The 26,714-nt window shown below is 38.2% G+C and overlaps 1 protein-coding gene across 9 annotated transcripts in view; it reads left to right on the forward strand.

Annotated features, from left to right (window-relative positions):
- Nucleotides 1–26,714, forward strand: part of MICAL3 (microtubule associated monooxygenase, calponin and LIM domain containing 3) — a 347,386-nt gene that overhangs the window by 288,788 nt on the left and 31,884 nt on the right. For all 9 annotated transcript variants that reach the window (XM_074194932.1, XM_074194935.1, XM_074194933.1 and 6 more), the window contains 6 exons: nucleotides 86–148; nucleotides 9,264–9,368; nucleotides 15,321–15,467; nucleotides 16,594–16,673; nucleotides 17,396–19,244; nucleotides 19,567–19,661. In XM_074194932.1, coding sequence (XP_074051033.1) covers nucleotides 86–148; nucleotides 9,264–9,368; nucleotides 15,321–15,467; nucleotides 16,594–16,673; nucleotides 17,396–19,244; nucleotides 19,567–19,661 — 2,339 coding nt within the window. The remainder of the gene's footprint in view (nucleotides 1–85; nucleotides 149–9,263; nucleotides 9,369–15,320; nucleotides 15,468–16,593; nucleotides 16,674–17,395; nucleotides 19,245–19,566; nucleotides 19,662–26,714) is intronic.

Genomic DNA, 26,714 nt, shown 5'->3' on the forward strand with positions numbered 1-26,714 from the left:
AAGGTTCACATCTGTTCTTGGTTCCTCAGTATTAGAAGTGCATACCAGTATGTAATGTTGCATTTATCATTTGTTTTAAATTCAGTGCCTGACCTTCCTTCCATACGCCACGCAGCAGTACAGGCCTGGCTGGAGACAGTCTCTGGAGGTAGTCTGGTGATATTTCTTCTATACCAATTCACAATAACTGCTCCTTAAGCTCAGCAATTCAGCTGGTAGCTTAACAGAATTCTCGCCCTGTTGCACTTGCATGCTCAGGATAGGGGGGGAGTGGAGGGAGGGAGTCTGCACTGCATGCTTTGCTCAGACATCCATTCTTGCATGAACCAGATATCCATCTTAACCCTTGCAGGGCACAGCCAAAGAAGAAATGTTGTAAGTAGAGTATAGGTCAAAAAGTCAAGTATGGGGATTTGAAAAGTATCAGGCTAGTGAAGAAATATATTTTTGCATTGGGGTTTCAATTAAAGTCTGTAGGATAAGGTATAGAGCAAAGGTATTTGGATAAATTCCACAAAACCACTGAAGATTCCCAGAAGAGTAAACAGGAAGAAACATTTAGAGTTTTTTATGGAGTGAAATGACAGTTGCAAGATTGAAAAAGAGTAGGAATGGTATATATTGTTTAACTGAAGTCAAAGGAAGTGAACTACCTAGTAATAGCTATAACTAGAAATATAACTAGAAATATCAGTTTATTTTACAAACTACAAACTGTTGTTTCAGTTAAGTATGAGTTTGATAAGTCAACTGTTCATCCTAGATTAAAGTCTTTTGAGATAAGAAATAACAGAATGTTTATTTCCTATCACCTTCATTGACTTTTCCTCCCCCATCTGTCTTATTGGCAGTAGAAGGAAAAAATTGGGGTATCCAAATTCAAAGCATTAAATCAAAAGAAGAAATTTCATTTGCTCTATAGTTCAGCTGTAAAGACTATTGCTGCAGTGAATATAAGCCTTTAAGCCATTTGCATCTCTTGATGATTTGACAAGGCTAAAGTCTCAGAAGACATGAGCAAAGATCAGGGATTTCTGGCTTTCACTATATGTGTATGTGTGTATATAGCTCATTGATTGGTGTGGCAGCTTCTGGCTCCTTGCTGTTCATCCTAACCCCAATTCAGCCCTCCACCCCCTTTGCCCAAGCTGTATCTTTCAATATTAGCTGCTGCTGCAATGTTGTCTGCCATTTACTTATTTGTTTTTGACCTATGTGACTGAATTGTTTTTTTGAAGGTATCCTTAGGAGAGGATGTGTCTTCTTCCTCCTAACACTATGAGAGAAACTTCCATATTGTAATTTACAAATTGATCAAGGATCAGGAGACCAACCCAGTCATCCAGTAAACTAGATTTTACCTGATTGGGAACACTTATCTAATGATCACCTCTGTGCCTGTCAATTTTTCAACAGCAACAATGCTATTATTTTCTTCATGCTCAATATTGTTGACTTAGCTGCTTGATATAAGAGAGCCAAGGTGTTTCCTACTGGTCTTTTACTTCTCCATTTTGATAAGAGACTTGAGTAGAGTTGGCTACCATCCTTTGAAAATCAGTTGGACTTCTATGGTTCCATAGCATTCCTAAATTTAGTGATTTTTAGGGAACCATGGATTCTTCTCCAATGAAACAGAATTAGAGTGATTGATTAAAGAAAGCACATCCTAAGACTCTAAGACCAAGAAAATAAGACTTTATAGGCAAAACAATGAAATGGTGAAATCTAACTGAACTTGAATCCTTTGTTAAATGCCCTCCTCAGCCCCAAATGTGTTCTACTTCCTGACCTTTAAGAGAATTAACCTTCCTGAAAAAGCTTAATGCCAGTAAAATCAGTGAGATGTTTCCTTGCCTGTCTGAAGTATCCCAACATTAAGTTCCTCTATTAATTATTACTTCTACCTTTGGGGGGGGAAACCAGCTATGAAAATGGTACTTGAAATGGGTTGGAAAAGTAGAATGAAGGAAAGAAGAAAACTTTAGGTCATGCTGTTTTAATCTGATAGTTGTTTTTGTTTTGTTTTGATTTATGATTCTTAAGCTAGAGAGAATAGGGAAAATTGAAAAATAAGTAATTTTAGTATTTTCAGATATACCTGATTTTTGAAAACTACACAGTCAATCAAACATTTGTTAACTGCATCTTATATGCTCAACTCTGGAGAAACAAAGATAAACATGATACTTAATTAATTATAATAGGGTAGACAACTTGCACCTCTACAGTTCTATAAAGAGATACTAATTAACCTTGGTGAGGAGAGGGGTTTTAGCAGTATCTAATGCCTCATGTAAAAGAGGACTGTTTAATTGAGTCTTGAAGGGAACCAGAGATTTCACAAGGGTTGAGGATGGGAGTGCATTTCAAGTACAGGGTGGGGGCAGACATTGGAAGAGGAATACCATATTTGAAGAACATGCAGAAGACAAATTGACTGAACCAAAATTGTGTCCAGAGAAGAGTAGAATATAATAAGGTTTTTAAATGTTCAGAGTAGTGTTAAATGTCAAACAAGAGTTTGTAGAGGTGAGGGGAAGCTACAGGAATTTATTGAGTAGGGGGATGACACAGTTGGAAATTTGAAGGATGGATTTAAAATTTAAAAAAAAAAGCCCAAATAGCTCCAGAGTATCTTTAAACTGAAAAACTAACATTTTTCCATAAAATTTATATGTTTATCCCATAGACCTAATTCCTTTTCTCCTTCTATATTCCTGAAGTTAATTTTGAATAGCACTTTGCATAATTGAGAGGAGGTGCAGTGATAGACATTTTATGGCAGAGTTCTTACTCCCACAGAGAGCTTGGAGATAGAAATATATTAGGCAGTGCTATGTGGAGAGATGGCGTCTAGTTAGAATGAGACTTTCAGAAACGAGATTGCATTTTTATCTCAATTTCCCACAGGACCCTCAGGAAATCTAATCAAATGAGTGTTTCCTAATCCTCCTGTCATTCTGTCATGGATTTTGGTCCACAAACAATGTTTAATTAATAGCAAGTCAGAACACAAACCCCATTCTGCAAATGAAAAATGACTTTGAATTCTTTGACTGTTGCAACCCAGGAAACAAAGGAAAAAAAAATAGTGACCATCTTTCTTGCTCAGTCCTTTTCTACTTCTTCAGGAATGGTGGAGGGGTAAGGCAGAAAGTGTTCATCAGTTTTTTTAGACAAGTCTGTAAACATTAATTGAACTCTAAATAAGAAATTTTGTTAAATCATACTGAATAAACCCTTTAGAAGAACTGAAGCACATCAATATTGATATTTGTTTATCTTACCCCAAAGACTCCAAGAAAGATCCTTTCATTAGACCTTCATCATCTCATCTTGCAGTATTTGTGCTGCAAAGATAAGGATGGGAGATAAATTATAAGAACTTGAAGAAAATCTTCTAAACCACTTCATGTAGTTTAAATTCAGTTTAACAAATATTTATTAACTATTTTGCATGAGATAAATGAAATAGTTCTTACCCTCAGGGAGCTTACATTCTGCCAGAGAGGAATGACATGTACACAGAAAAATATATGACAAGGAAAATTAAGAGAGAAACCATAGTGGTAGTATGGGTTAGTAGAGTGACAGGGCAAGGGACAGGATTCTGAGAATGTTATCACAGAGGAGTTTCACCCATGAAATTGAAGCTTGAAGGAAAAAATAAAAAATCAGAAATGTTTGTCTTTCATTCTTGAAAAAAAAGACCATGACAAGCACATGAACTGGATTGGAGTGAGGGGAACACAGTGCTAAATCACTTTCTCCTCTGGAGCTTTGTGAGTATGGAGATGGACCTGAATGCGAAGCAGTCCATCTCACTTGTCCAAGTCACTTAACAGCTAATAAGAGCCAAGTATCTGAGCCAGATTTGGACTCCTGTCTCCTCTCTTTCTCTCTCTCTCTCTCTCTCTCTCTCTCTCTCTCTCCCTCCCTCCCTCCTTTTTTTTTTTTTCAAAGCAATGGGGTTAAGTGGCTTGCCCAAGGCCACATGGTTAGGTAATTATTAAGTGTCTGAGAACAGATTTGAACTCAGGTACTCCTGACTCCAGGGCTGGTGCTCTATCCACCTAGCTGTGCCATCTCCTCACTCTTAAGACCAGTGCTCTATCCACTTATGTGAAGAAACAGGCAAGAAATAAAGTTGTCCAGTTGGCTTGAACATTGGACTTTTTAAAGGGGGGGGGTAGTATGAAAGTCAGATTAGAAAAGAAAGTGGGAGCCAGTTTGTAAAGAAACTTTAATATCAGTAGTTTACAGAAAGCTCCCCTGAAGAGATTTTTTTTTTTTTGGTCCAGGAGAGCTTGTATCTTGGAGAAATTATTTTGGTCCTTGGAGATGGATTGGAAAGGGGAGAAGCTGGAGACAAAGAAGCCCCATTAGCAGGTTTTCTGGAGGAGAAGTATTGAGGGTTAGGATGGAAGCTGTGTAAGTGGAGTGGACAGAGCATAGGAATGCTAGGGACTGTTTTATATTGGAACCCTAATGAGGAAGTTGGACACAGGCAAGAATGTTAAAAAGTTCATAGGAGAATATAATTCAGGTTTAAGAAATGAAAGAAGTTCTGAAGATTTAGGAAACTCATGTTTCTGGAAGAAAGAAGATGGTAGACACTGCCATCAAAAAATATGTAATTTTCTCTGTCTTAACAGAAAATTTCTAGCTGTTGCTGTAGAAATTATATCAGAAATAATCAGAAGTCCATGAGTAGTTGGACCATCAACTAATTAGAGCAGAGTTAGAAATCAACATTGGATTAAACAAAAGGATAATATGACAAATATAGCCTATTTATTATTGACCCCCAAAAATGGGCTATGGAAAAAAGGCAAAGATCTGTTTTTATTACTCCACTATAGTGGTACAGTCATATTTGGACTTTATCTCATGAAGAAGAAGTCTTTTGGACAAAAGTGTACACTGATAACCTCTGTGCTGGAGACCATTTTACAGAATCTTTCATGGAAGCAAATTTGGTAAAAGGATGGGGATAAAATGAAATATTATTGCTATCTTCCCAACATTATCAAAGGCACCAATAATTTCCATTTCTATATACCAGACTTCTAATCTTTATAAAAGTTGAGTTTTGTTTTGGGATTTTTTTTTTGGTTTTCTTGATGCCTTTTATTTCTTAACACCAGTTATTCCCCAACCTTTTCACATACAGAAAATTGGCCCTTGTAACAAAGAAAAATAGTTAAGTAATACCAACACAACAACCTATATGTCAGCATATGTAATATGTTCGGCATCTGTAATGCTCCTTCCTTTTTAACCAAGAAAAAAGAAAGGATTCCATTGCCTGTCCTCTGGGAACTATATGGGTCCTTGCATCTTAACATCTTTTCATTGACATTATTGTGTCAGTTGTGTCTATTGTTCAGGAAAACTCAGCCATGTTTTCTTTGCTGTGTTTCATAAAAGTCTTCCCATATTCCTCAGAATTCCCAATAATTGTTATTTCTTATATTCCCTTTTATCTTTCCTCATTCTTTTTTTTAATTATTTGATTGAGGACAGGACAACCTTTAAAGTTTTCCTCCTATAAGGAGTCTCATGTATATATTAAACCACTAAATTGCACACTGGATAGAGCAGCATGTCTTGACTCAGGAAGACTTGAGTTCAACTGGTCTGAGATACTTAATATCCCTGTGACTTTTTTTTTTTTAGGTTTTTGCAAGGCAATGGGGTTAAGTGGCTTGCCCAAGGCCACACAGCTAGGTAATTATTAAGCATCTGAGGCTGAATTTGAACTCAGGTCCTCCATCAGGGCCAGTGCTGTATCCACTGCACCACGTAGTTGCCCCCTCTTAATATCCCTGCTACCTGGGACAAGTCTTGTCTCAGTTTCCCCATTTGTAAAATGGGAATAATAATACCTGATATTGTGAGGATTTGTGAGTTGTGAGGATCAAATAGGATAATAATTGTAAAGCGCTTAGGACATTACCTGGCACTTAGTAAATGTTATATAAATGTTAGATATTATTATTATCATCATCATCATTATTATTATTATTTCCTTAATAAATGCAGTGTCAGAGATAAAGAGTTGTAACAACAATTCTCTGATTACTCATGTCAGACAAATGCACAAAATGGGGATACTTTTGATTGCCAAAGATGTTCACCACTGCAAGAGAATATTCCAGAATGAACCCTAATGCAATTCCTTACAGAGGATTAAGTCTCCTATATACTTGCATCAATCCCTCAAATATTTACAAGGCCTCCTCCCTATGAGTTAGGGATGTCAAAATAGAAAGCTCTGGTTATCGATAGAGAAAAATTAAATTGAAAAATGCCTGTTATTCAGACTATGACATGTAATTGGTAGCTTGGGACAGAAAATGAATGCATTGAGTCAGGATTACCCAGGAGGAAGCAGAATGGATTGATGTCCCAAGAGAGTTCACAGTATAAAAACCTAACTTTCTAATCTAAATGCTTCCCCACTGTATATTTACAAGTCTTAAACACTGTGATCTATGAAACATCAAATGGCAGATAGCCAAAAGTTTGATGAAAAGAAGACATGGACTTAAGCAAGCTGCATCCTGTTTTCCACATGACCTACACATAAGAAATATCTTCATTTTTTTTTAGTTTTTGCAAGGCAAATGGGGTTAAGTGGCTTGCCCAAGGCCACACAGCTAGATAATTATTAAGTGTCTGAGACTGGATTTGAACCCAGGTACTCCTGACTCCAGGGTCGGTGCTTTATCCACTGCGCCACCTAGTCGCCCCAAGAAGTATCTTAACAAAGGTGTCATTCACTATCTGATCAGAAACTGAGATATGCTGGTCATGTAGTAAAATGAATAGCCTCAGTTCCTCATTGGTGCCCACAAAACACAGTAAAACCTTGGAAAAGCATCCAGTATATTGAGTAAAAACCACCCTCTCTGAAACATGCACAAGAATCATATAGGATGGGAAGACCCAGATGAGTTGCAGTCTATACTAAAGCAGAAAATGCCCACATTGATGAGCTTAGAAATCCCATGAAATGCAACAATGATAGTGACAGCTATTATGATAATAGCCAGCATCCATATAGTGCTTTAATATTTACAGAGCTTTTCTCTTTTGACTCTCAGAACAACCCTGTTCAGGTCTTACTATCTCTATTTTACAGTTGAAGCAACTGAAGTTCAAAGTTTAAACATTCATGGCTATATTACTAGCAGGGGTCAGAAGAAGACTTTGAATCCAAGTCTAACCTGACTCCAAGTCCTTTGCTGCTCTTTAGGTTATTTACCTTGGCCTGGTTTCAGTGCTCATCAACTGATATTTCCTGCTTAATATTTGTCTCTTATACAAAATTACCATTATCTCAGAGTGTTTATCTGCATTTATTTAATCAGCAACACTTATTAAACCCCTGTTGTATGCCAGACACTGAGGAAATAAAAATATAAATAACACAATACTGATGTAATGGATATAGTGCTGGGCTGTGTCACAAAACAAGCAAATTACAGGAATAGAAATTTTAATTTTCTAGGTTTAAGGATAAAAGAAAAATATGTCACCAAACAAAGAAGGGATAGAGGAAATCACAAAAGATGAAATCGACAGTTTTTATTACACACAATTAAAAAGGTTTTGCACAAACAAATCTAATGCAACTAAGTTTAGAAGAGAAGTCGTTTAGTGACAGAGTTTATAGAGCCAAGGCATGGAATCTTTGCACCTGGTTTCTCTGTTAAAGGTCTCAATTCCTAGATATATAAAGGAACTGATTCAAATTTATGTAAGAACTATTCCAAAACTGGTATGGATATGGACAGTTTTCAAGAGAAAAAAACCAAGAATGTTTATAGCTATATGAAAAAAGTGCTCCACATCAGTAATATCTAGAGAAATACAAATTTTAAAAATTCTGAAATTCCACTTCACACCTGTGAGATTGACAATAATGACAGAAAAAGAAAATAAGTGTTGAAAGAGCTACAGACACATTAATGCATTTATGAATGGGTCCAAGCTGTCCTGGAATGCAAGTTAGAATTGTGGGGGGGGGGATCACTGTATGCCCTTTGACCTAACTATAACACTCCTATGCCTATACCCCAAAGAGAGTGACAGGAGGAAAAGATCTTGTATGTTCAAAAAATATTTATAGTTGCTCCTTTTGTGATGCCAAAAAGCTGAAAACTAGGGATTACTCATATGTTATGGAATGGGTGCGGGACATACTGTGCTATGTGAATGTAATGGAATAAAAACTTTTGTACTATAAGAAGTGAGGAAAGTGAAGTAGGAGAAAGAAGAGTACTATAATGGAAACCCAAGGTGAAAAAAAATACTCAGAAGGGTTTATAATCAGTGTTCATTATCTAATAATGATTTGACATGTATATGAATATACTTTTCATATTTTGTAATGAATATGAAATGGAGGGTCAAGAAAAGGACAAGGATTAAGGAAAGGTCATTTGCTGGATTTGTAAATTAATTGGTTATTGATGGAGACTGAGTGAGCAGTAACAGAGGATGCTATTTTGACTAATTTAGCAGTTAATAAAGAGATATAGGGAGGTAGTTTGAAAAGAACATATCAAAAGAAAATTTTTGTTTTAACTAGGGAAATTCACTGTATGTATATAGTCAGGCTAATTTAATCTTGGAAAAAATGAAGGTGATGAATGCCTTGTCTCCCATTTGCAGTGCTTAAATAGTCTCATTTTATCCAAAATGTGGACTTTGAATCAATTACCACCACCTCCCTTCTCCTTTGGCTTTTTTCTTTTTAAGAGTATTGATCTAACAAAGCTATAGCCTCTGCTGTGAAGATCTTGGGAGAGGTTAGGCCAACTAACTATTCAGAACCCCATGGAGTCTGATTACTGATTCCACAGTTTTGCAACAGAACATTATGAATCAGGCTAAAGTGAATGTTAAATGGAGCCCAACAAAAGTTCAGTTCTTCCAGAGGTAAGATGCCATTTCAGCCTACATTAAGGGTTGGGCCTTTGTAGATCTCAGGAGAAGAAAAGAATGATGACTTTGGCCCAAGTGGGTCTTGAGCTTGTCTCTACCTTTCATATCACTCTAGAATTTTGTTTGACCTAGGCAAAATCATTCTACTTGGTTTAGAACTGATCCAAATATTGGTTTACATTCATATCTTCCTGCCCCCCCCCACTCTCAGACCTTGCTGTATATGGAAAGCTTTACCATCCCATTAGTTATCTTTCTCTACTCTGGAAACATTCTTTCCTTCTCTTAACCTTTCTGTATTGCAGCCCCATTTGATGAAAATGATCTGGAGGAAGATGTGGACACAGAGCCTGCAGAGATGGAGGGAGAGGCAGTAGAAGATGGAGATACTGGTGCAGAACTGGATGATGGTAAGGTCCTATGCAAGAGAAGAAGAGGAGGTCAGACTGTAGCAAACCCAAATTGTGTGTGAGAACACCATGATTGGTGATTGGGAATGAGTTTAAAAGGCAATGGCAAACAACCTAAGACTGCCAACTCGGCCAATGAATCCATCAATTTACAGAAGGAAATATAAGTGGAAAGCCCAGAACAGATACAGGGTCTCTTACTTTGTTCCTGAATTTGTTAGTACATACCCCTGCAAAGTGAAGCTAATTAGAAATTCACCTGGATTCCTACATTGGAATTTAAGGACATGATTTTGCTTGGCTTTTTGCAAGCTCCCCCAGATGAGAAATGTCAAAACACATGACCCAAAACCCTCCTCTTGGAAAAAATGAAGGTGATGAATGCCTTGTCTCCCATTTGCAGTGCTTAAAAAGTGTATTAAAAGATTAAAGTGTAATTGTAAAGTGTAATTTAATTTAACAAGATAAATTAAAAATGCAATAAAATATAGATAGCATTGCATTTAAAAACTAATCAATGTACTTCTAGAAGGGATTCTTACATACAAATTAGCAGCCCCCATTTGTTTGAATGCACTAGACTAGAAGATTGGTGTCCCCGGGAATACACTGGGAACTAGGAATGAGAAAAATATGTTCCAGTCAACAAAATTTTTTTTTTATTAATCACCAGTTATGTGCAAGACTCTAGAGATGTAAAGAAAAACAAAACAGCCACTACTTTCATGGAGCTGACATTGCACTAGGGGATCAGGGGATCTCAACAAAGTGAATACACAACAGTTGTCAGTAGGAAGAGGACACTGACAATTAAAAAGATGAGAATCACCTTGTGTAAGAGGCGGCACCTGAGTCAGACCTTGAAATTGGGCGACCTCCTAAAGGCACAGAGGGAGGAAACAGAGTAGGGGAGGAAATAGAGTAGATGATAAAGTAGAAGAGAAAAAGAAACAGCAACTGGGATATGTGGAATAGGGTACAGAGAACAGTAGAGATCATGGGAGACTGCAGGTAAGAAAGCCCTGGCAAGGAGACTCCCAAGTATAATTTCTAAACATTGAAGAGGGTGTCTGTGCAATTGAAGTATGGGACTTCATTTGTGACTTTTCTTAATCACATTGTTATTCCTCAATTAAAAAAAAGCATGAACTATATTGACAAATTAAACTAGTCTTCTTCCTGAGTTCAAATCTGAACTTAGACAGTTATTAGCTGTATGACAGCCTGGGCAAGTTACTTAACCCTGTTTACCTCAGTGTCCTCATCTGTGAAATGAGCTGGAGAAGGAAATAGCAAACTACTCCAGAATCTCTGCCAAGAAAATGCCAAATGGAGTCATGAAGAGTTGGACACAACTGAAGAATAACTGGACAACAACAATAAACTAAATAAGGTCCTTTTTAAATATGAAGGGCACTCCTCACCCTCTTTTTTTTAGAAGGAAAATCAAGACTCCCAAACAGTTCCTTTTATTAGAGAAGAGAAAGGCTCAACAGAGTTAGGAAAAAAATGGCACAAAGTTTACTGGATGGATCTGCATTTATTAAGCTCAATGTTGTTATTAAGCAACAGGCACTATGCTATACTCTGGAGATAAAAAGAACAATAAAAATAACTTATACAACAAGAAATAGGTTAAATTGGAGACAATCTCTGAGAAAATTAAAATTAAAAAGAATGGAAAAAGCTTCTTGTAGAAAGTGAGACTTCAGTAAAGACTTGAAGCAAGTAAGGGAAATGAGGCACAAGTGATGAGAGAATTCTACACAGAGGAAACCCAGTGAAAATTCCTAGAGTCCATATATCCTATTCTGAGAACTAGAGAGAGCTCTGTGCATTAGATTGAAGATTATGTTGGGAGTGGGAAGTAGAATATAACATGTAAGAAGACTTGGAAGTGTAAGAGGAAGAGGCCAGGCTAAGAAAAGCTTTACAAGCCAAATGACTCATTGGCAGGGAGTCTTCAGGGAGTCAGAAAGTTTAAAAGACAGGACTGATCACAGTTGAAGGAGGGAAGCAAGTAAAAGTAAGCCATTGGGCTTTGAGCCATGAGTTTGGAAGGGGAAGGATTTATGAACCACTAGTGTCAAGAGTATTTGTGAACCTAAAAGTCATATGGATCACTAGTGCCAGGGTACTTGTGAACTGAGAAGTTCTCATAGAATCCTGATGGAATAGGACTTCCAAAGAAGTCCACTAAACAGGTGACCATTCCCCCTAAAATTTTACCTGGGAGTCATGAGGACCAGCGTCTGTATTTCATGCTAACCTAGATGATGGCTAGCAAATATATTTCAAGGTTGGCAAAGCATTTTAAATTTCTCATGGAAGATGGCAACAAGAGAGGATTGTGTCTTAGGCACTCTTTCATAAAACTTGTAAACTAAGGACTCCAACTAAATTTTTGAGAGATAGAAAGCACAGATGGACCCAGTGAGGCAGTTCTCCTACTCAAGGTAACCTGGAAAAGAGCAGAAAGGCTCTGCTCCCCAGACTTGGAGGGGCATCCTGCCAGAGCGAAAGAACTTCAGCCTCCCGGAGGCAGTCCCAGGGTGCTGGGAGCCACAGCTTACAGCAGCAGGGGAGTTTCCTGACCTATGCACTGGGGAGCACCAGACACAAATTGGGGAAACAGCAGGGGACCTCTGCCAGAGTGAGCATGTGAAGCCTAGCCCTCAGGGTGCACAGCAAGCTGCATGGACAGGGCAGCCCAGATCCAGGAAACAGAAGCAGGCAGAGCTGGTAAGCAGGAGCCCCCAGGGCATGAACCCATTGAACCTAGGGATGGGACTGAAGAGAGAGACTGCCTAGCTCTGCCCCGGAACAGGACTCTGGGGCTCTGCCCACATTCAGATCCTGATCGCAGTCTAGGGCCCCCCGTGGAACAGCAGATCCCCCCCCACCTCAGCCCAGTGGCAGAGTGGGGCACATATGGTCATTCACAGACCAGGAGGGAGGACAGAGTTTCATACACTGAGACCCTTGTGGGAGTGTCCCAAAAGCTCATGAAGCACCCCAAAAACAGGGTAAGGCTAGGGAAATGAGCAAGCAGAAAAACAAGAGGAACACCATTGAGAAACATTTTGCCTGTGAGCCCAAGAAGGATCAAAATACTCAGTCTGAAGATGAGGAAGCACAAGTTCCTGCATCTAAAGACTCCCAAGTAAAACAGAAATTGGGCTCAGGCTATGACATAGCTCAAAAAAGACTTTGAAAATCAAATGAGGGAGTTAGAAGAAAAACTGGGAAAAGAAATGAGAGAGATGCAGGAAAAACGTGAAAATGAAGTCAGCAGCCTAGTCAAGGAAATCCAAAAAAATGCTGAAGAAAATAGCATGCTAAAAAACAGCTTAGGTCAAATGGATAAAACAGTTCAAAAAGTTATTGAGGAGAAGAATGCTTTAAACAGCAGAATTGGCCAGATAGAAAAAGAGATAAGAAAGCTCTCTGAGGAAAACAAATCCTTCAGACAAAGAATAGAACTCAGGGAGATTGATGAATTTACGAGAAACCAGGATTCATTACTTCAAAACCAAAAAAATGAAAAATTAGAAGAAAATGTGAAATATCTCATTGAAAAGACAACTGATATGGAAAACAGACTTAGGAAAGATAATTTTAAAATTATTGGAATACCTGAAAGTCATGATCAGGAAAAGAGCCTTGACATCATTTTCAAAGAATTACTACAGGAAAATTGCCCTGATATCCTAGAAGCAGAGGGCAAAATAGAAATGGAGAGAATCCACCAATCCCCTCAAGAAAGAGATCCCAAAAAACCAACCCCCAGGAATATTATAGCCAAGTTCCAGAACTCCCAAGTCAAAGAGAAAATAATACAAGCAGCCAGAAGGACACAATTCAAATACCATGGAGCTGCAGTCAGGATCTCACAGGACTTATCAGCAACTACATTAAAAGCTCGTAGGACTTGGAATATAATATACCAGAAGGCAAAAGAGCTTAGAATGCAGCCGAGAATCAACTACCCAGCAACACTGAATGTCCTCTTCCAGGGAGAAAGATGGACTTTCAATGAACCAGGGGAGTTTCAAATGCGCCTGTTGGAATGGCCAGAGCTGAACAGAAGGTTTGATCTTCAAATACAGGACTCAGGTGAAGCATAGAGATTGGAGGAGAAGGGGAAAATATGAGGGACTTAATGATGATGAACTGCGTATATTCCTGTATAGAAAAATGACACTAATAATACTCATATGAACCTTCTCAGTTAATAGAGCAGGTAGAAGGAGCTTTTATAGATGAAGCACAGGAGAAAGCTGAATTTGAAGATAAAATATGGTGTAAAAATGGAGTCAATATAAAAAAAGGGAAATGTCATGGGAGAAAGAAAAAGGAGAGGGGGAATAGGCCAAGATATTTCATATAATAAGATTTGTCTTTATTCCAATGAGCTATTGCAATGATATGGAAGGGGGGGAGACAAGGGGGAATGGGGGAATCTTTGCTCTCATCAGAGGTAGCTAGGAGAGGAAACAGCATATATACTCAATGGGGTATAGACATCTGGAGTAAGGATGAAAGCAGGGGACAGGGGAATGGGGTGAGGATGTGAATGAAGGAGGAGAGGATGGACCATGGGGGAGAGTGGTCAGATATAACACATTTTCTTTTTTACTTCTTGCAAGGGGCTGGGATTGGATGGCCTGTCTGGGACCATAGGGCCAGGTGGATGCTGGGCCTAAGGGGTGGTATGGGGGCTCGGGGCCTCTTGGCTCCAGGGCCAGAGATCTCTCTGCTGCGCCACTCAGCTACCCTACAGCAGAGTCAGTGAAAGGAGAGAGAAAATAATAGTACATGGTTGTGGAGAAATACAAAAGGAGAGAGTTGCGATCAGCAATGGGAACGGTGGAAAAATATGGACGTGACTTGTGATGGACTTATCATAAAGAATGTGATCCACCCATGACAGTGTTGGTGGTATTGGAACACAGACTGAAGCACAATTTTATTATTATTATTTTTTGGGGGGGTGCAGGGCAAATGGGGCTGGGTGGCCTTCCTGGGGCTGTATAGCAGGGTGATCATTGGGTGTCTGAGGCTGGATTCGGACCCGGGTGCTCCTGACTCAAGGGCCAGTGCTCTGTCTGCCACCTAGCCACCCCTACTATTATTACTATTTTATTTTATTTTAGGTCTTTTTTTTTCTTTTTTTGGTTTATGCAGGACAGTGGGGTTGGGGTGGCTTACATGTCACACAGCTGGGTGATTGTTGGGTGTACGGGGCTGGATATGGGCTTGGGTGCTCCTGGCTCCAAGGCTAGTGCTCTGTCCATTGTGCCACCTGGCCATACCTACAATTATTAATATTATTTTTTAATTTTAATTTTTTCTCTCCCCTTTATCACTCAAGCGAGTCTATATTTTTGGGGGAGGGGGTATTTTGTTTACTCTTAAACAAGAATATTTTATTAATGTATAAAATGAGAATAAATAAATATTAAATAAAGAAAAAAATATCTCATGAATCCCTGTGACAATCCTATAAAATAGATACTATTTTTATCCAAATAGAATACCAGTATTGATAGTAGACATTCTCTAAAGGATTTTAAATAGGTATCACCCAAAGGACAGTAATGAGTATAATCATAGTAAAGGACACCATCAGAAAATACAGAAAAAGAGTGAGGGAAAACTGATGTTTTCTACAGGTATTCTCTGAACGGAAAAGACAGAAGAGAGGTCAAACGATTTGCCCAGAGTCTCAGAGCTAGTACACATCTGATCCAAATTTGAACTCTGGTCTTTCTGGCCCCAAATCCATCTCTATATTGCCTATACCATCTCTCTAGATATAATTAATGAACATTAGAATATGATTTCTCTGGAGCCTGGAAGGGATTGCTACAACCTTAGAAGGTAGGAAAAGGGAAAGGAAAGACAATAACAATTTGTATCTAGAACACTTTATTAACTTTCTTCTCTCAGATCAGCGCTGGTCTGATGACATCCCATCTGATGCTGAAGCCGAGTTGGGTTTACAATGCCAGGAAGCAATAAAAAGAGAGCTGAAGCTTGAAGTGTCAGAGAAGGAAGAGGAGCAGCCAATCTCCCTACCACACCAGCAAAGAGAAGGTAACCTTCTCATAAGAGAAATGACTTCATAACAAGGAGGGAATTGTGTAGGAACTGTGGAGATCCTCTAGAAAAAAATAATTCAGGAATTCCGCCAGGTCCTTTAAATAAACAGATACTATCCAAGGGAGTTTGGGAAATAGAGCTAGTGAATTCAATTTGGCTGTTCTTCGACCTCCAAGAGTTACCTGTTCCTCAATATTCTCTCCTCTTCCAGGTTTTCAACAACTATCTTGGTCCTCCTTCTTGCAAACCTAATCACTCCTTTTTCTTCTTTATTGGAATATCTGTAACATAACCACTCATTGTAGATGTAACCAAAAGATGTCTCCTAGACCCTCCTTTCTTCATTCTGTACACTTTTCTCACATTGGTAACCTTATTAGTTCCCGAAGATTTGCCTTCTCTGTGCAAATATCTTCCAAATGTATTTCCAACCCAATCTCTTCATAGAGTTTTAGGCCTATATCACCAACTGCCCATAGGACGTTCCAAAATGGATGCCCCCTGTAGATCATCCAACTCAACATGTCCAAAACAACTCACTGTCATTCACCCTAAACCAGCCCCCTTTTCCAAATTTCCCCTTTTGAGTATTTCTGTTCCTTTTCACTCTCACTGGTTCTTAATCTTATATCATTATCTTCAGTTCCTCATTCCCCCTCACTATATCCAAGTCATTGCCAAATGTTGCAGTTTATATATTAGATAGTATCTCTCATATCCATCTATCTACTCACCACCTGACTACTGAAACAGGCCTCCTAATTGGTCTCCCTGCTTCAAGGCTTTCCTTCCTCTACTCTCCACTTCCCTTCTTCCTCATAATTTCTCTGGATTCTTTCAAGATTCAGCTTAAATCCCATCTACTGCAGGAGACCTTTTCCAGGCCCCCAAGCTAATATTTTCCCTTTTAAATCTTTTTCCTTCTCTTCTAACTTCTATATCTTTAATAAATGTATGGTAAAAAAATGTATTGGCAAAAATAGTACAGTATAGACAGTCATAGATGAGCTGCAATTGTATCATTAGAGGGGGGGATACTCATATCCATATGCAAATTATAGATTTATTTGAATTGTTGTTTTCTACCCAGCATATCTGATTGTGATTTTTTTCCCCTAAGGTCTCTCTCCACATGCTAGCCCTTGCAAGTCTCCTCTAGAAAGTACTGGTCTACTCTCCACAGTTAGAGTCAAAGCAGAGGTAAGCTTTCATAGGATTTTTAGAGTCAGGTTCATTGTGAGAAAGCAAAGTGTACCTAGAATTTCTGATGGCAACTTTCTTCTTTCTCATGAAATTATCTCCTTCCAAGATGAGAGTACTTGTTGTCATCCTAAGGAAATGTAAATTCTGTTTGTTCTTCCTAATAGGAATTCTCAAAGATTTAACTGAAGTGACTGGTGTGACAAAATCCCCTTAATTGGAAAAGTAGCACAGTGTAAGATAAACATTAATAATTGACCACAGTTCTAATCCTACATCTTACTGATTTGTTCCTCAGAAAACACATAACCACTTAATACCTCAGTTTCCTCTTTATAAAATATAGATATATAATATCTCACAAGAGGATCAGCAAAATAGCATCCATATAAAGCTCCTGAAAAAGTCATTTTGAAAAAATAAATATAAAATGACTTAGTTAAATGAAAATGAAAGCACAAATAATTTATAAAGAAGGCAAAAATTTGTTTCAGGTATCTGAATGCATTAAAATGTTTGAAAACTCAGTATATAAGTTCTACAGATGACCTATTAACTGAGTCAATCAATTACAGAATTTAATAAATTCTTCTTAATGAATAAACAGAATGGGAGAGAGTTGGAAAACCTCTTTTACACCTTTAAGATAGGAATCTTTAAAAGGACAACCTTAAGAAAACAACTCATCCTAAATCATTTTTGCTTATTTGCTTTTTTTGTAGGATATCCAAGTCCCTTTCTCTTCAGTTTTCAATAAAGAGAAATCTCCAGAGGGGCATTTTTTCCCAGATATATTCCTTATAAAAGAAAAGTCAGAAGTTGAAATCCCCATTGATCAGAAAGTTTTGGACACTTCTGAGACATTGTCTCCTATCCGATCTCAACCAGCAGCACTGCCAGAAGCCATCATGACCACTTCCCCAGGAATGTCCTCAACTGCTTCTACTTCACCTTCCACACAGCTTCCCATCTGCTCTCAGCCACAGCCTTCCTCTGAAACATCCATCCCATCCCCCACAGAGTCTCCTATATGTTTCCAACCCAGTCCAATAATAACATCTACTCCTCTGGTCTCCCTCACCCGTAAAGACCAAGATGATATAGTGGAAAAGCCACGAAGCCCTGTTGCTGCAGATGAATCCTTGAAGCGGAGTGACCTCGTGGAGGAATTTTGGTTAAAGAGTGCTGAAATACGCAGGAGCCTTGGGCTCACCCCAGTAGATAGAAAAAAGGGGACTGAGCCAAGTTTCACTTTGCCCAGTCTTGATTCTGTGTCCCTGAAAACATATTCAACCAAGAAGGTGTCACAGGATGAAGAAATACATCTCCTAAAACCCCAGCCTTCTCCTAGAAGGCCAGGCGTACCAAAGTTAGAGAGTGATCAGCCATCACTGCTGACTCCGAAATCACCCTCTGAGAAAGAACTGAAAAGTTTGATCCATGAGGAGAGGAAAGACTTGTCTAGCAGCTCTGGCCTGGGTCTTCACGGTAGCTCTTCCAACATGAGGACGTTGGCCAGCCAGAGCTTTAACACCTCTGATTCAACCATGCTTACTCCACCTTCAAGCCCTCCTCCTCCTCCACCACCCGATGAGAAACCAGCCACCCTTCGAAGAAAGAAACAGGCTTCCTGGCAGAATGAAACTGAGCCCACATCCTCACCCACCGCTACCCCCAGGGTCCCTGTTCGACCCCACCAAGAGCCAATACAGCCATCCAGAGAAGAGGTGCGCAAGTCTTTTGTAGAAAGTGTTGATGAGATACCATTTGCTGATGATGTGGAGGATACATATGATGAGAAGACAGAAGACACGAGCTTCCAGGAAAGGTTCTTCACCCCACCCAGCTGCTGGCCTTCCTCGGAAAAACCTCTGTACCTACCTGTGGCCAAAGAGAATGGCAGATTGCCTGCTCTGGAAGGTGAGTCCCAGCAACAAAAGAGAGAACTGCCTGTTGTATCTCCAGAAGCCAAGGAGCTGGCCAAAGAGCGGATGAGAGCCAGAGAAAAATCTGTGAAGAGCCAGGCATTGCGAGATGCCATGGCCAAGCAGCTCAAAAAGATGAAAGAAATGGAGATGATAGCTGCCACTGCAGCTGGAAGCTCCAAAATCTCAAGCAAAGCAGCTTCCTTGCCTTCCAAGATAAGAGAGCAACTGGTATCAGAACCTCTAAAACCATCAGCTCTCAGAAAATCTGAGGTGCCAACTCTGACACATGAAGCAACCAGTGAGGAGTTCTTTTCCCCACCATCTGACTCGGGAGGCCCTGATGGCTCTCTTACATCCTCTGAGGGTTCTAGTGGAAAAAGCAAAAAAAGATCTTCACTCTTCTCCCCCCGAAAGAACAAAAAAGAGAAGAAGTACAAGAATGAGGGCCGGCCACTAGAAAAGTCCAGTGGGAATGTCCTGGAGGAATCAGCAGCCAAGCCTAAGTCTTTATGGAAATCAGTGTTCTCAGGGTACAAGAAGGACAAGAAGAAGAAGGCAGACAATAAATCCTGCCCCAGCACTCCATCCAGTGGTGCCACGGTGGATTCTGGGAAGCATAAGATGTCCCCTATAGTCAGAACAGGTATGATAATGGATAGAGACCTCCACAGATATCAACATGGGTTCTTGACATGAGCATCACTCACCTGTCTTTCACTTCCTCCCACCCATTATCTCTTTATTTGCAATAAATGAGACATAGAAGAAGGAAACTAGTATATTTAAAATGAATGAAAATATCATTACTACTAGAATACTTTAGATATGTTGTTTTTGTTTGAGGTGTAGACTATATTCCTTGACAAATATTAATAGTTTGTATGGAGTCTGGTATATGGAGAGAGATATGCAGATAATGTATAGGACTTAAGTCACTTTTTTAACTTTGTTCCTTCTTTTCTTAGAGCTGCAACTACGTCGACACCTGAGTTTCTCAGAGGACTCAGATCTCTCCAGTGATGATGTCCTGGAAAGGTCCTCCCAAAAGTCCAAGCGAGAGGTAGGCACAGACAGATGAGCAGTAATGGTATTAGAAAGGACAAGAGGGTTCCCAAAGTCTCCTGTTAAACACCCTGTTGATTATTGGTGAGGGAGAGAGGAATGTTTTCTAAGACACAGGAAAAAAACCTATGACCAGTTGTTGGGTTTCCCCTTCAAAAAGCCAGACCCTTCTATTGTTGTTGAATGAAGAAGCTGCTGTCCTTGCAGAAAGATATACTTGGATGGAGTCTAGTCAGTCAGTCTTGAAAAATAGGTCTTTCTTAAATACTTCTGATGAGCAGTTTGAGGTCTTAAATTTTTATGATGACAGTTTCTTGGTATTCATAATATGAAAAGGGTTCAGCACTAAATTGGTGGTGACAGTGCCAGCACTACAGATGGGGCTCCTTTGTTTCTAAAAGAACTCATCTTTCTAAAGTTTAAACTTTGAGTGACTCTTGAGAGAGGTGACTGAGAGGCATATTGACATTTGCAATATGTCGAAGGGTAGTAAAAGCAAATAAAATTTATCACAATCAAGCCTTTCATCTGATTTCTAGCAAAAATTTTTTCCCCATCATCACCTGTAGCTATGATTCTCTTAATATCTGGAGGGCATGATCTATGTAAGGACTCCTTCCCATGAAGGAGAAATTTATAGCTGGTTCTTTTTGGATCTATCCTCAGACTTTAACTTCTGATACCAGAACTATCTGGACCCCCCACTTGCCTGGTAATTACAGAAACCAGAATAAGTGTTGTCACCTTTCTGTTTAAGAACTTTGTATAGAAAGCACACATGCAAATACCAATTTTCATGGTAGTAAAAGCACACTACTTCTTGAGTTAAAAGAACTGCCATTACTACAGGTATATTTTGGGATAATGATGTAGAGGGAAAGACAGTAAGTAAGTGTAGAAACTTGAGGACTGACATTTCTGCACATTTTACATATAATGGCTAGTGAGAGTAGATTTTATCAATATTAAGGAATATCCAGTGGAATGATGAAAGTGTTTGACACTGGAAGTTTAGCATGGTCATTTCTTCTGGGATCAGAAGATACTGTTAGTCTTCTCTCCTGGGAAGCAAAAGGGCTATATATCTGGAATAATATACTTCCACCACTGCCATCTTTCTTTGGTCAAAATCCTGTGTAAGAATGCTACATTGTCCTCTTTAGAGGACGAGTAATTTTTATTATCTCTTCCCTTTTTTTTCCCACTTTGAAGTGAAACAACTTTTCAAGAGGGAAAAAACTACACACCCCCTCTCAATCTCAAGGCATTTGACTTGGCTTCTGCCTTTCTCAAAAACTCTTTAAGATAGACCAATCTGATAATTAATTAGAAGAGTCAGGACAAGGGAAAGGAAAATAGGCATGAAAGGTTTAGGCCCATTCATCATAGAATACTGTTATAGTGCACAAATAATTGATTTTGGTCTGAAACACCATTTATAGTTTTGACCATATTTCTTTTAGAAACATCCTAAATTAGAATGAACAAAAATTAATCATTGAAATTGGATAACATTCTTATTTCAGCTTTTTCTCAAATCTTTGCCAGCTCTTCATCCATCAAGAGCAGATATCTCCCCTAAGACTCAACTCAGTCATGTACCCAGTCATTCTAGGTCTGAGCCGACATAAAGCATAGGAAGTAAGGATTCAGATAAACAGCTACTCTGGACCTCTATTCTCCCCAATGTAGGGCATGAAATGTTATTATCATCAACTATTCCCCCTCTAAATTTCCCCAAGTCATAGCACTGATGCTGAACCATAATTGACTGGCAAACCTTATGAGAACCACTAGGTGAGGATGGTTAGAAGAACTAGTTAAGCAGGTTAGTCCAGCTATTCTCTCCTCTGATCAGACCACATCCAGAGTGTTGGGTTCAGTTTTGGATGCCACACTTTGGGAAGGACTTTATTAATCTGGGATGTTATCCAGACAAATATCACCCGTATGGTGAAGGTCCTTAAGTTTATGCTAAATAAGGAAGGTTTGAAAGAACTGGATTTGTTTAGCCAACAGAAGAAGGGGCCAAGTATTTAAAGAACTATGACTCAGAAGAGGGAATAGACTTGTTTTGTTTGAACCCAGAAGACAGAACAAGTAGCAACAGGTGGAAGTTAGAAAGGAGAAAATATAGACTTGTGGAAAGAAAAAAGGTCTAACAAAACCTTCCCCAAAATGTAATAGAATGCACCAGTCAATCAACACATAATAAACAGTTTCAGACTTAATTATATTGTAGTGGGCACTTGGAGACATCAGCCAAAAATGAAATTGTCCCTGCCATTAAGGAGTTTACATTTGTTCAAAAGAGAACACATGCATATCTAAGGATATCCAAAAATCATTTATGAATCTGTGCTCTCTTTAGTGAAGAAGAGCACAATCTAGCCATACCTACACAACCTATGTGAATCTTTAAAATTTTTCTCCCATAAGTTTTCTAGAAACCAGTATCTTAGAATCTAGAGACTTTTCTTGCTTTCTCCTGACACATCACAAAGATTTGTTCATTTACATCCCTCACCCTTGATACATGACCAGCCTATCTTTTCTTCCTATCATATTTCCTTTGTGGCACTTGCTCTTATGTGGTAGCCTTCTTTCATCTACCACGCATCTCTCCATTACTTTCTGTGTAATGTTTATTTTTAATTCCCCAGACACTATTGTATTCCACATCTTGCTTCCATACAAAAATACTGGTACTTTTTAAATTAACTTTTTATTAATTAAATAAATTGGTGTTTAAAAGATAGGTCCTTAGAGACTCAAAAGAATTTTGTGGTTTCTCAGAGGCAATCTAACCCACTCCTTCCTAATCAATTCCTTGCTCAGTTAGTTTCTATCAATGCTATGTTCCAGATATACAGATTCATAGGCAAGTTCTACAAGTTGACCATCCAAATGTATACTGTAATCTGGGCAGTGAGCATTCTTTATTAAACCTTGACCTTTCCAGTGTGAAGGGAAAGGTTAAATTCTTTCTAAGTGGTTACAGATATGAGACTTAACATTTTCCAGGACTGTATGCAGCCCACACTATTTAATCTGGAAGCAACCTCTGAAGGACCTTACCAGCCACAGAGACTATTCTATTAAACTTGGTCTGTAAACTATATCTCCTCCATAGCTGTGGCAGAGACCTTTAGTGAGTATATATTCACTCCCTATTCTTTGCCTTCCATAATGTTTATGATCCCATAAGAGTTTTTTCTATTATCATGTGTTAGAAAGCAACTAACCCATGTAGATTGAACATTGAACCTGGAATCAGAGAGATCAGAGTTCAAAAGTGACCTCAGACCCTTGCTAGCTATGTGGCCTTGAGAAAATCATTTAACTGGTATCTGCCTTGATTTCCTCTATTGTACAAAATGGTGTAATATTTGTAAAGTGCTTTGCAAATCTCAAAAGAAGGCTTATAGAAGTTCTAGCTATTAGCACTATATCTTTTTTTAAAAATCTTGAGTTATGGATATGTGTGTGTGTGTGTGTGTGTGTGTGTGTGTATGGATAAAAGATACCTTGTTGAAAAGAAACTTTAACATGGCATTTGGCTTTACTAAATCAAATGCTTTTTGGTAATTATCATAAACTGTCAATGGAATTTTATATACCTCTTTCTTTAATTTGAAAAATTGTAAAGATGCAGTGCATTGTTGAATAACATTTTTTGTCTTTTCATCTCCAGCACTTTGCCATATAGAGAGCCTTTAATGAATGTTTGCAGATGGATTGATAGAAGTATATGCAAAATAAATATAAGGTTATTTCAGTGGGATGAGGTTCTGGGAGCTAGGAGACTCAGGCAAATCAGTGAACCTCCTTGCTTCAGTTCCCTCATCTTTAAAGTAAGAGTGTTTATATTACTTCTAAGGACCCTTCCAGCTCTAAATTTATGATCCCATGCTCTATGGTTAATCCATCTGCTTGTTCCCTACACATAGTCACCCATATAAATATCATAGAGATTTTATATGTGTGGGAGAATAGGAATGTGTCAGCATTTGTTGTTTTCTAATGCTCTTTTTTTGTATTAATAAGGTCTGAATAAGGTTCATTCCTTTTTTTTATTTTTCTGCTCTTCAGATGACCTATGCATGCCATTACTTCACAATTGTGAGATCTTCTCCAACAAAGAAAGATCTTCTCTATATAATTGTTCCAGTCCAACTGCTTTCCCCTTTTTTATTCTCAGTGTCATTTCTGTTGCTTAGTTGTTTTTCAGACAAGACCTTTATAACTTTCAAACAACTCTTTATAACTCCATTTGGAATTTTCCTGGCAAAGATACTAGAATAGTTTGCCATTTCCTTCTCTAGCTCATTTTACAAATGAGGAAACCGAGGCAAACAAGGTTAAGTGACTTACCCAGGGTCACATAACTAGTAAGTGTCTGAGACCAGCTTTGACCCAGGATCGGGGTTTTCCTGACTCCAGACCCAACATTCACTCCACTGTTCCACCTAGCTGCCCAGTGCCATTTCTACTTCTTCTATAAGCACATAAGGAAATAAAGTATTCAGGTATAAGTGTAGTGATTCTACTGTCCTTGATGATGAAAATGGTTTGTTAAAGTAACCTTTACAGATCTTTTCCCTCTTTGTTGTTTGTTGTCCTTCTGTTTTCATACTTAAGTACCCTAGGTTCATGTTGCTCATTTGGACATCTTACCAGATGTTTTTTGAACTGGTTGTTCCCACCACTGTTTCTCTTTACATTTTCAAATGGTTCAACATCAGAAACAGATGTTGTTATCAATCAGAATGGCATAAAGAAAATGAACTATTATCTGCTTTGACTATGAACTTTAAGGATTACTGGACTTTTTCATCTTACTTGTAGCTGAAATCTTCTCTATGCTTTTCCTTCTTAGGATAGTTCTTAAAAACAGAGATTACTTTTCTGTGTACATCCCCAATGCTTAGCACAGTGCTCTGCAAATAATAAGTGCTTAATAATTGCTATTTCTTTCATGTATTTTTTGTTTTATGATATTTACTTATAACTGTCCACCCTTCTTTATAAGATTTTATAAACAAGTTTACATTCTAAAGCAAAAATGTCAAACACTACAACTCTCTTGGAATAAGGCCTGAATTAGATTAAAATGTAATTGGGGAACATTTAACAAAATTTTAAAAATAGAGTAGAACATAGATAATTTCAACATGTGGTTTCTAAGTCATTATGCAACCTGTGGAATACTTATAAACAATTTAATGGCCCTGTTCTAAACTGTTTCTTTGACCATCTTCTTCACTTGGCAAGTGAGTCAAATGTTTGCTAACTAAGGCATTTTCTATGCACTTTTTACATTTTATTGTGGAAATAGAGAGGTATAAAATTATTATAATCAATGATATATCATTTTTAATGTCCATTTCCCATTTTTATTGCTAATTTCTTATTTAATTCAGTGTTGTGATTTCTACATGATACATTTTTTCATTATTATTATTATTGTTTTTGTTTGTTTGTATTACTAATTCTGATCTTTGCCTTGAGTAATTGATGACCTGACTGTACCTGACTGTACAGAGACATTTAATTACTCATAAATGAATAACAAATCTTCATGGATTGAAGTATGCTGGGACTTGATGCTGAAAGACCATCCTGATGGAGGTTCCAACAAAGGGAGGCAGCTTGGAAATATACTTGATTTAGAATACCAAGGATTTAATTTAAAAGCTAGCTTGCCTCATTTTTACCCATATGACTTTGGGCAAGTTACTGAACTTCTTGTTACTTTATCTTTAAAATGAGATGGTTAGACTAGATAATTTCTAAAGAATTTTCCACCTCTAAGTTCCAATATTCTAAGTTATAGTGATATGATTACTAACTTGACTGTGGTTTAGTCTTTAAAATAAATGAATGAATAAATAAATGAGTGGATAAATAAATAAGTGGATGGATGGGAGCCATTGGTATTTAAATCATAGATTATAAGCTAGAATAACTCCCATCATCTGTCACACAAGGAACTAAGGCTTAAGGAATTTAAACTACTTGTCTGAAGTCACAAAGCTAGAATGTTAACCTAGGTATATTGACTACAAATCTTGCATCTATTTCTTAATGCATCCTTAGAATCATATCACTTAGATTTGAGTCTTAGTTCCTATAGTTGTTGGCTGTACAACTCTGGCAAATAATATCATTTCTCTAAATCTCATTTTTGTCAACTATAAATTGAACAGAAAATATTTGCACTGCCTGCCTCGCAGGATTGCCTTCTCAGAGGGTGACTGTTATATTCAAGATTCCAACCTGGGGGGGGGGGGGTCCATGCTCCAATAACTATAGGGAACTTACTTTTGATTGGAAACCAGTGGACAAAGTTAACTTAATGCAAAGGCATATACTAAAATGGCTTAAGAACAGTGTCTGAAAATATCCACCTGAAAAACCTAGGGCACAAATGAATAGAATGGAAAGAGTTCTATAGTGGAAGACACATATAGGGAACACATAGCTAGGGCAGTTCATGTCTCTGGTGCTATAGAGCATCAGTGTTTTTTCCCTTCTTCTGGTATCTTCATTCTACTCTGCCCTCATTACAGCATCTTTGTCATTCAGCTAGATTCCTCTTCATTACTCATCTCCCAACTGTCAAGACTAATGCTCCCTTGAATCCATGTTTGGCTCTCTTCTCTGCTGTCAAGCTTCACACTACTTGAGGCTGCTTTCTATCTGTCTATATATGTCTCTCTGGAGAGTGTGTCTCTGTTCTCTGCCTCTAACTGTTTAACTCTAAACTGTCTCAGTCCACTAACCTACTTCCTGCCTCAAATTCTAGAACTATTTCAAGATTGACAGTCATATTAAAGGCCTCCTTGGAATGACCAATGTTGATTTAGCCAATGTATTCCCTTCCAAATCAAAAGGGGTTTTTTTTTGTCAATGGATATCAGAATATAAACACTTCATATTAACACCTCTTTACCTCTCTTAATGTCCCTTCCTTGTTCTCAGGAGAAACCCCTTACTACATGAAGAAAATGCTTCATAAGCTTTAAAATGCTATATGTATGAATATGAT

The sequence above is a fragment of the Macrotis lagotis genome, chromosome 7 (assembly GCF_037893015.1).
Source record: "Macrotis lagotis isolate mMagLag1 chromosome 7, bilby.v1.9.chrom.fasta, whole genome shotgun sequence".
Classification (NCBI taxonomy): domain Eukaryota; kingdom Metazoa; phylum Chordata; class Mammalia; order Peramelemorphia; family Peramelidae; genus Macrotis; species Macrotis lagotis.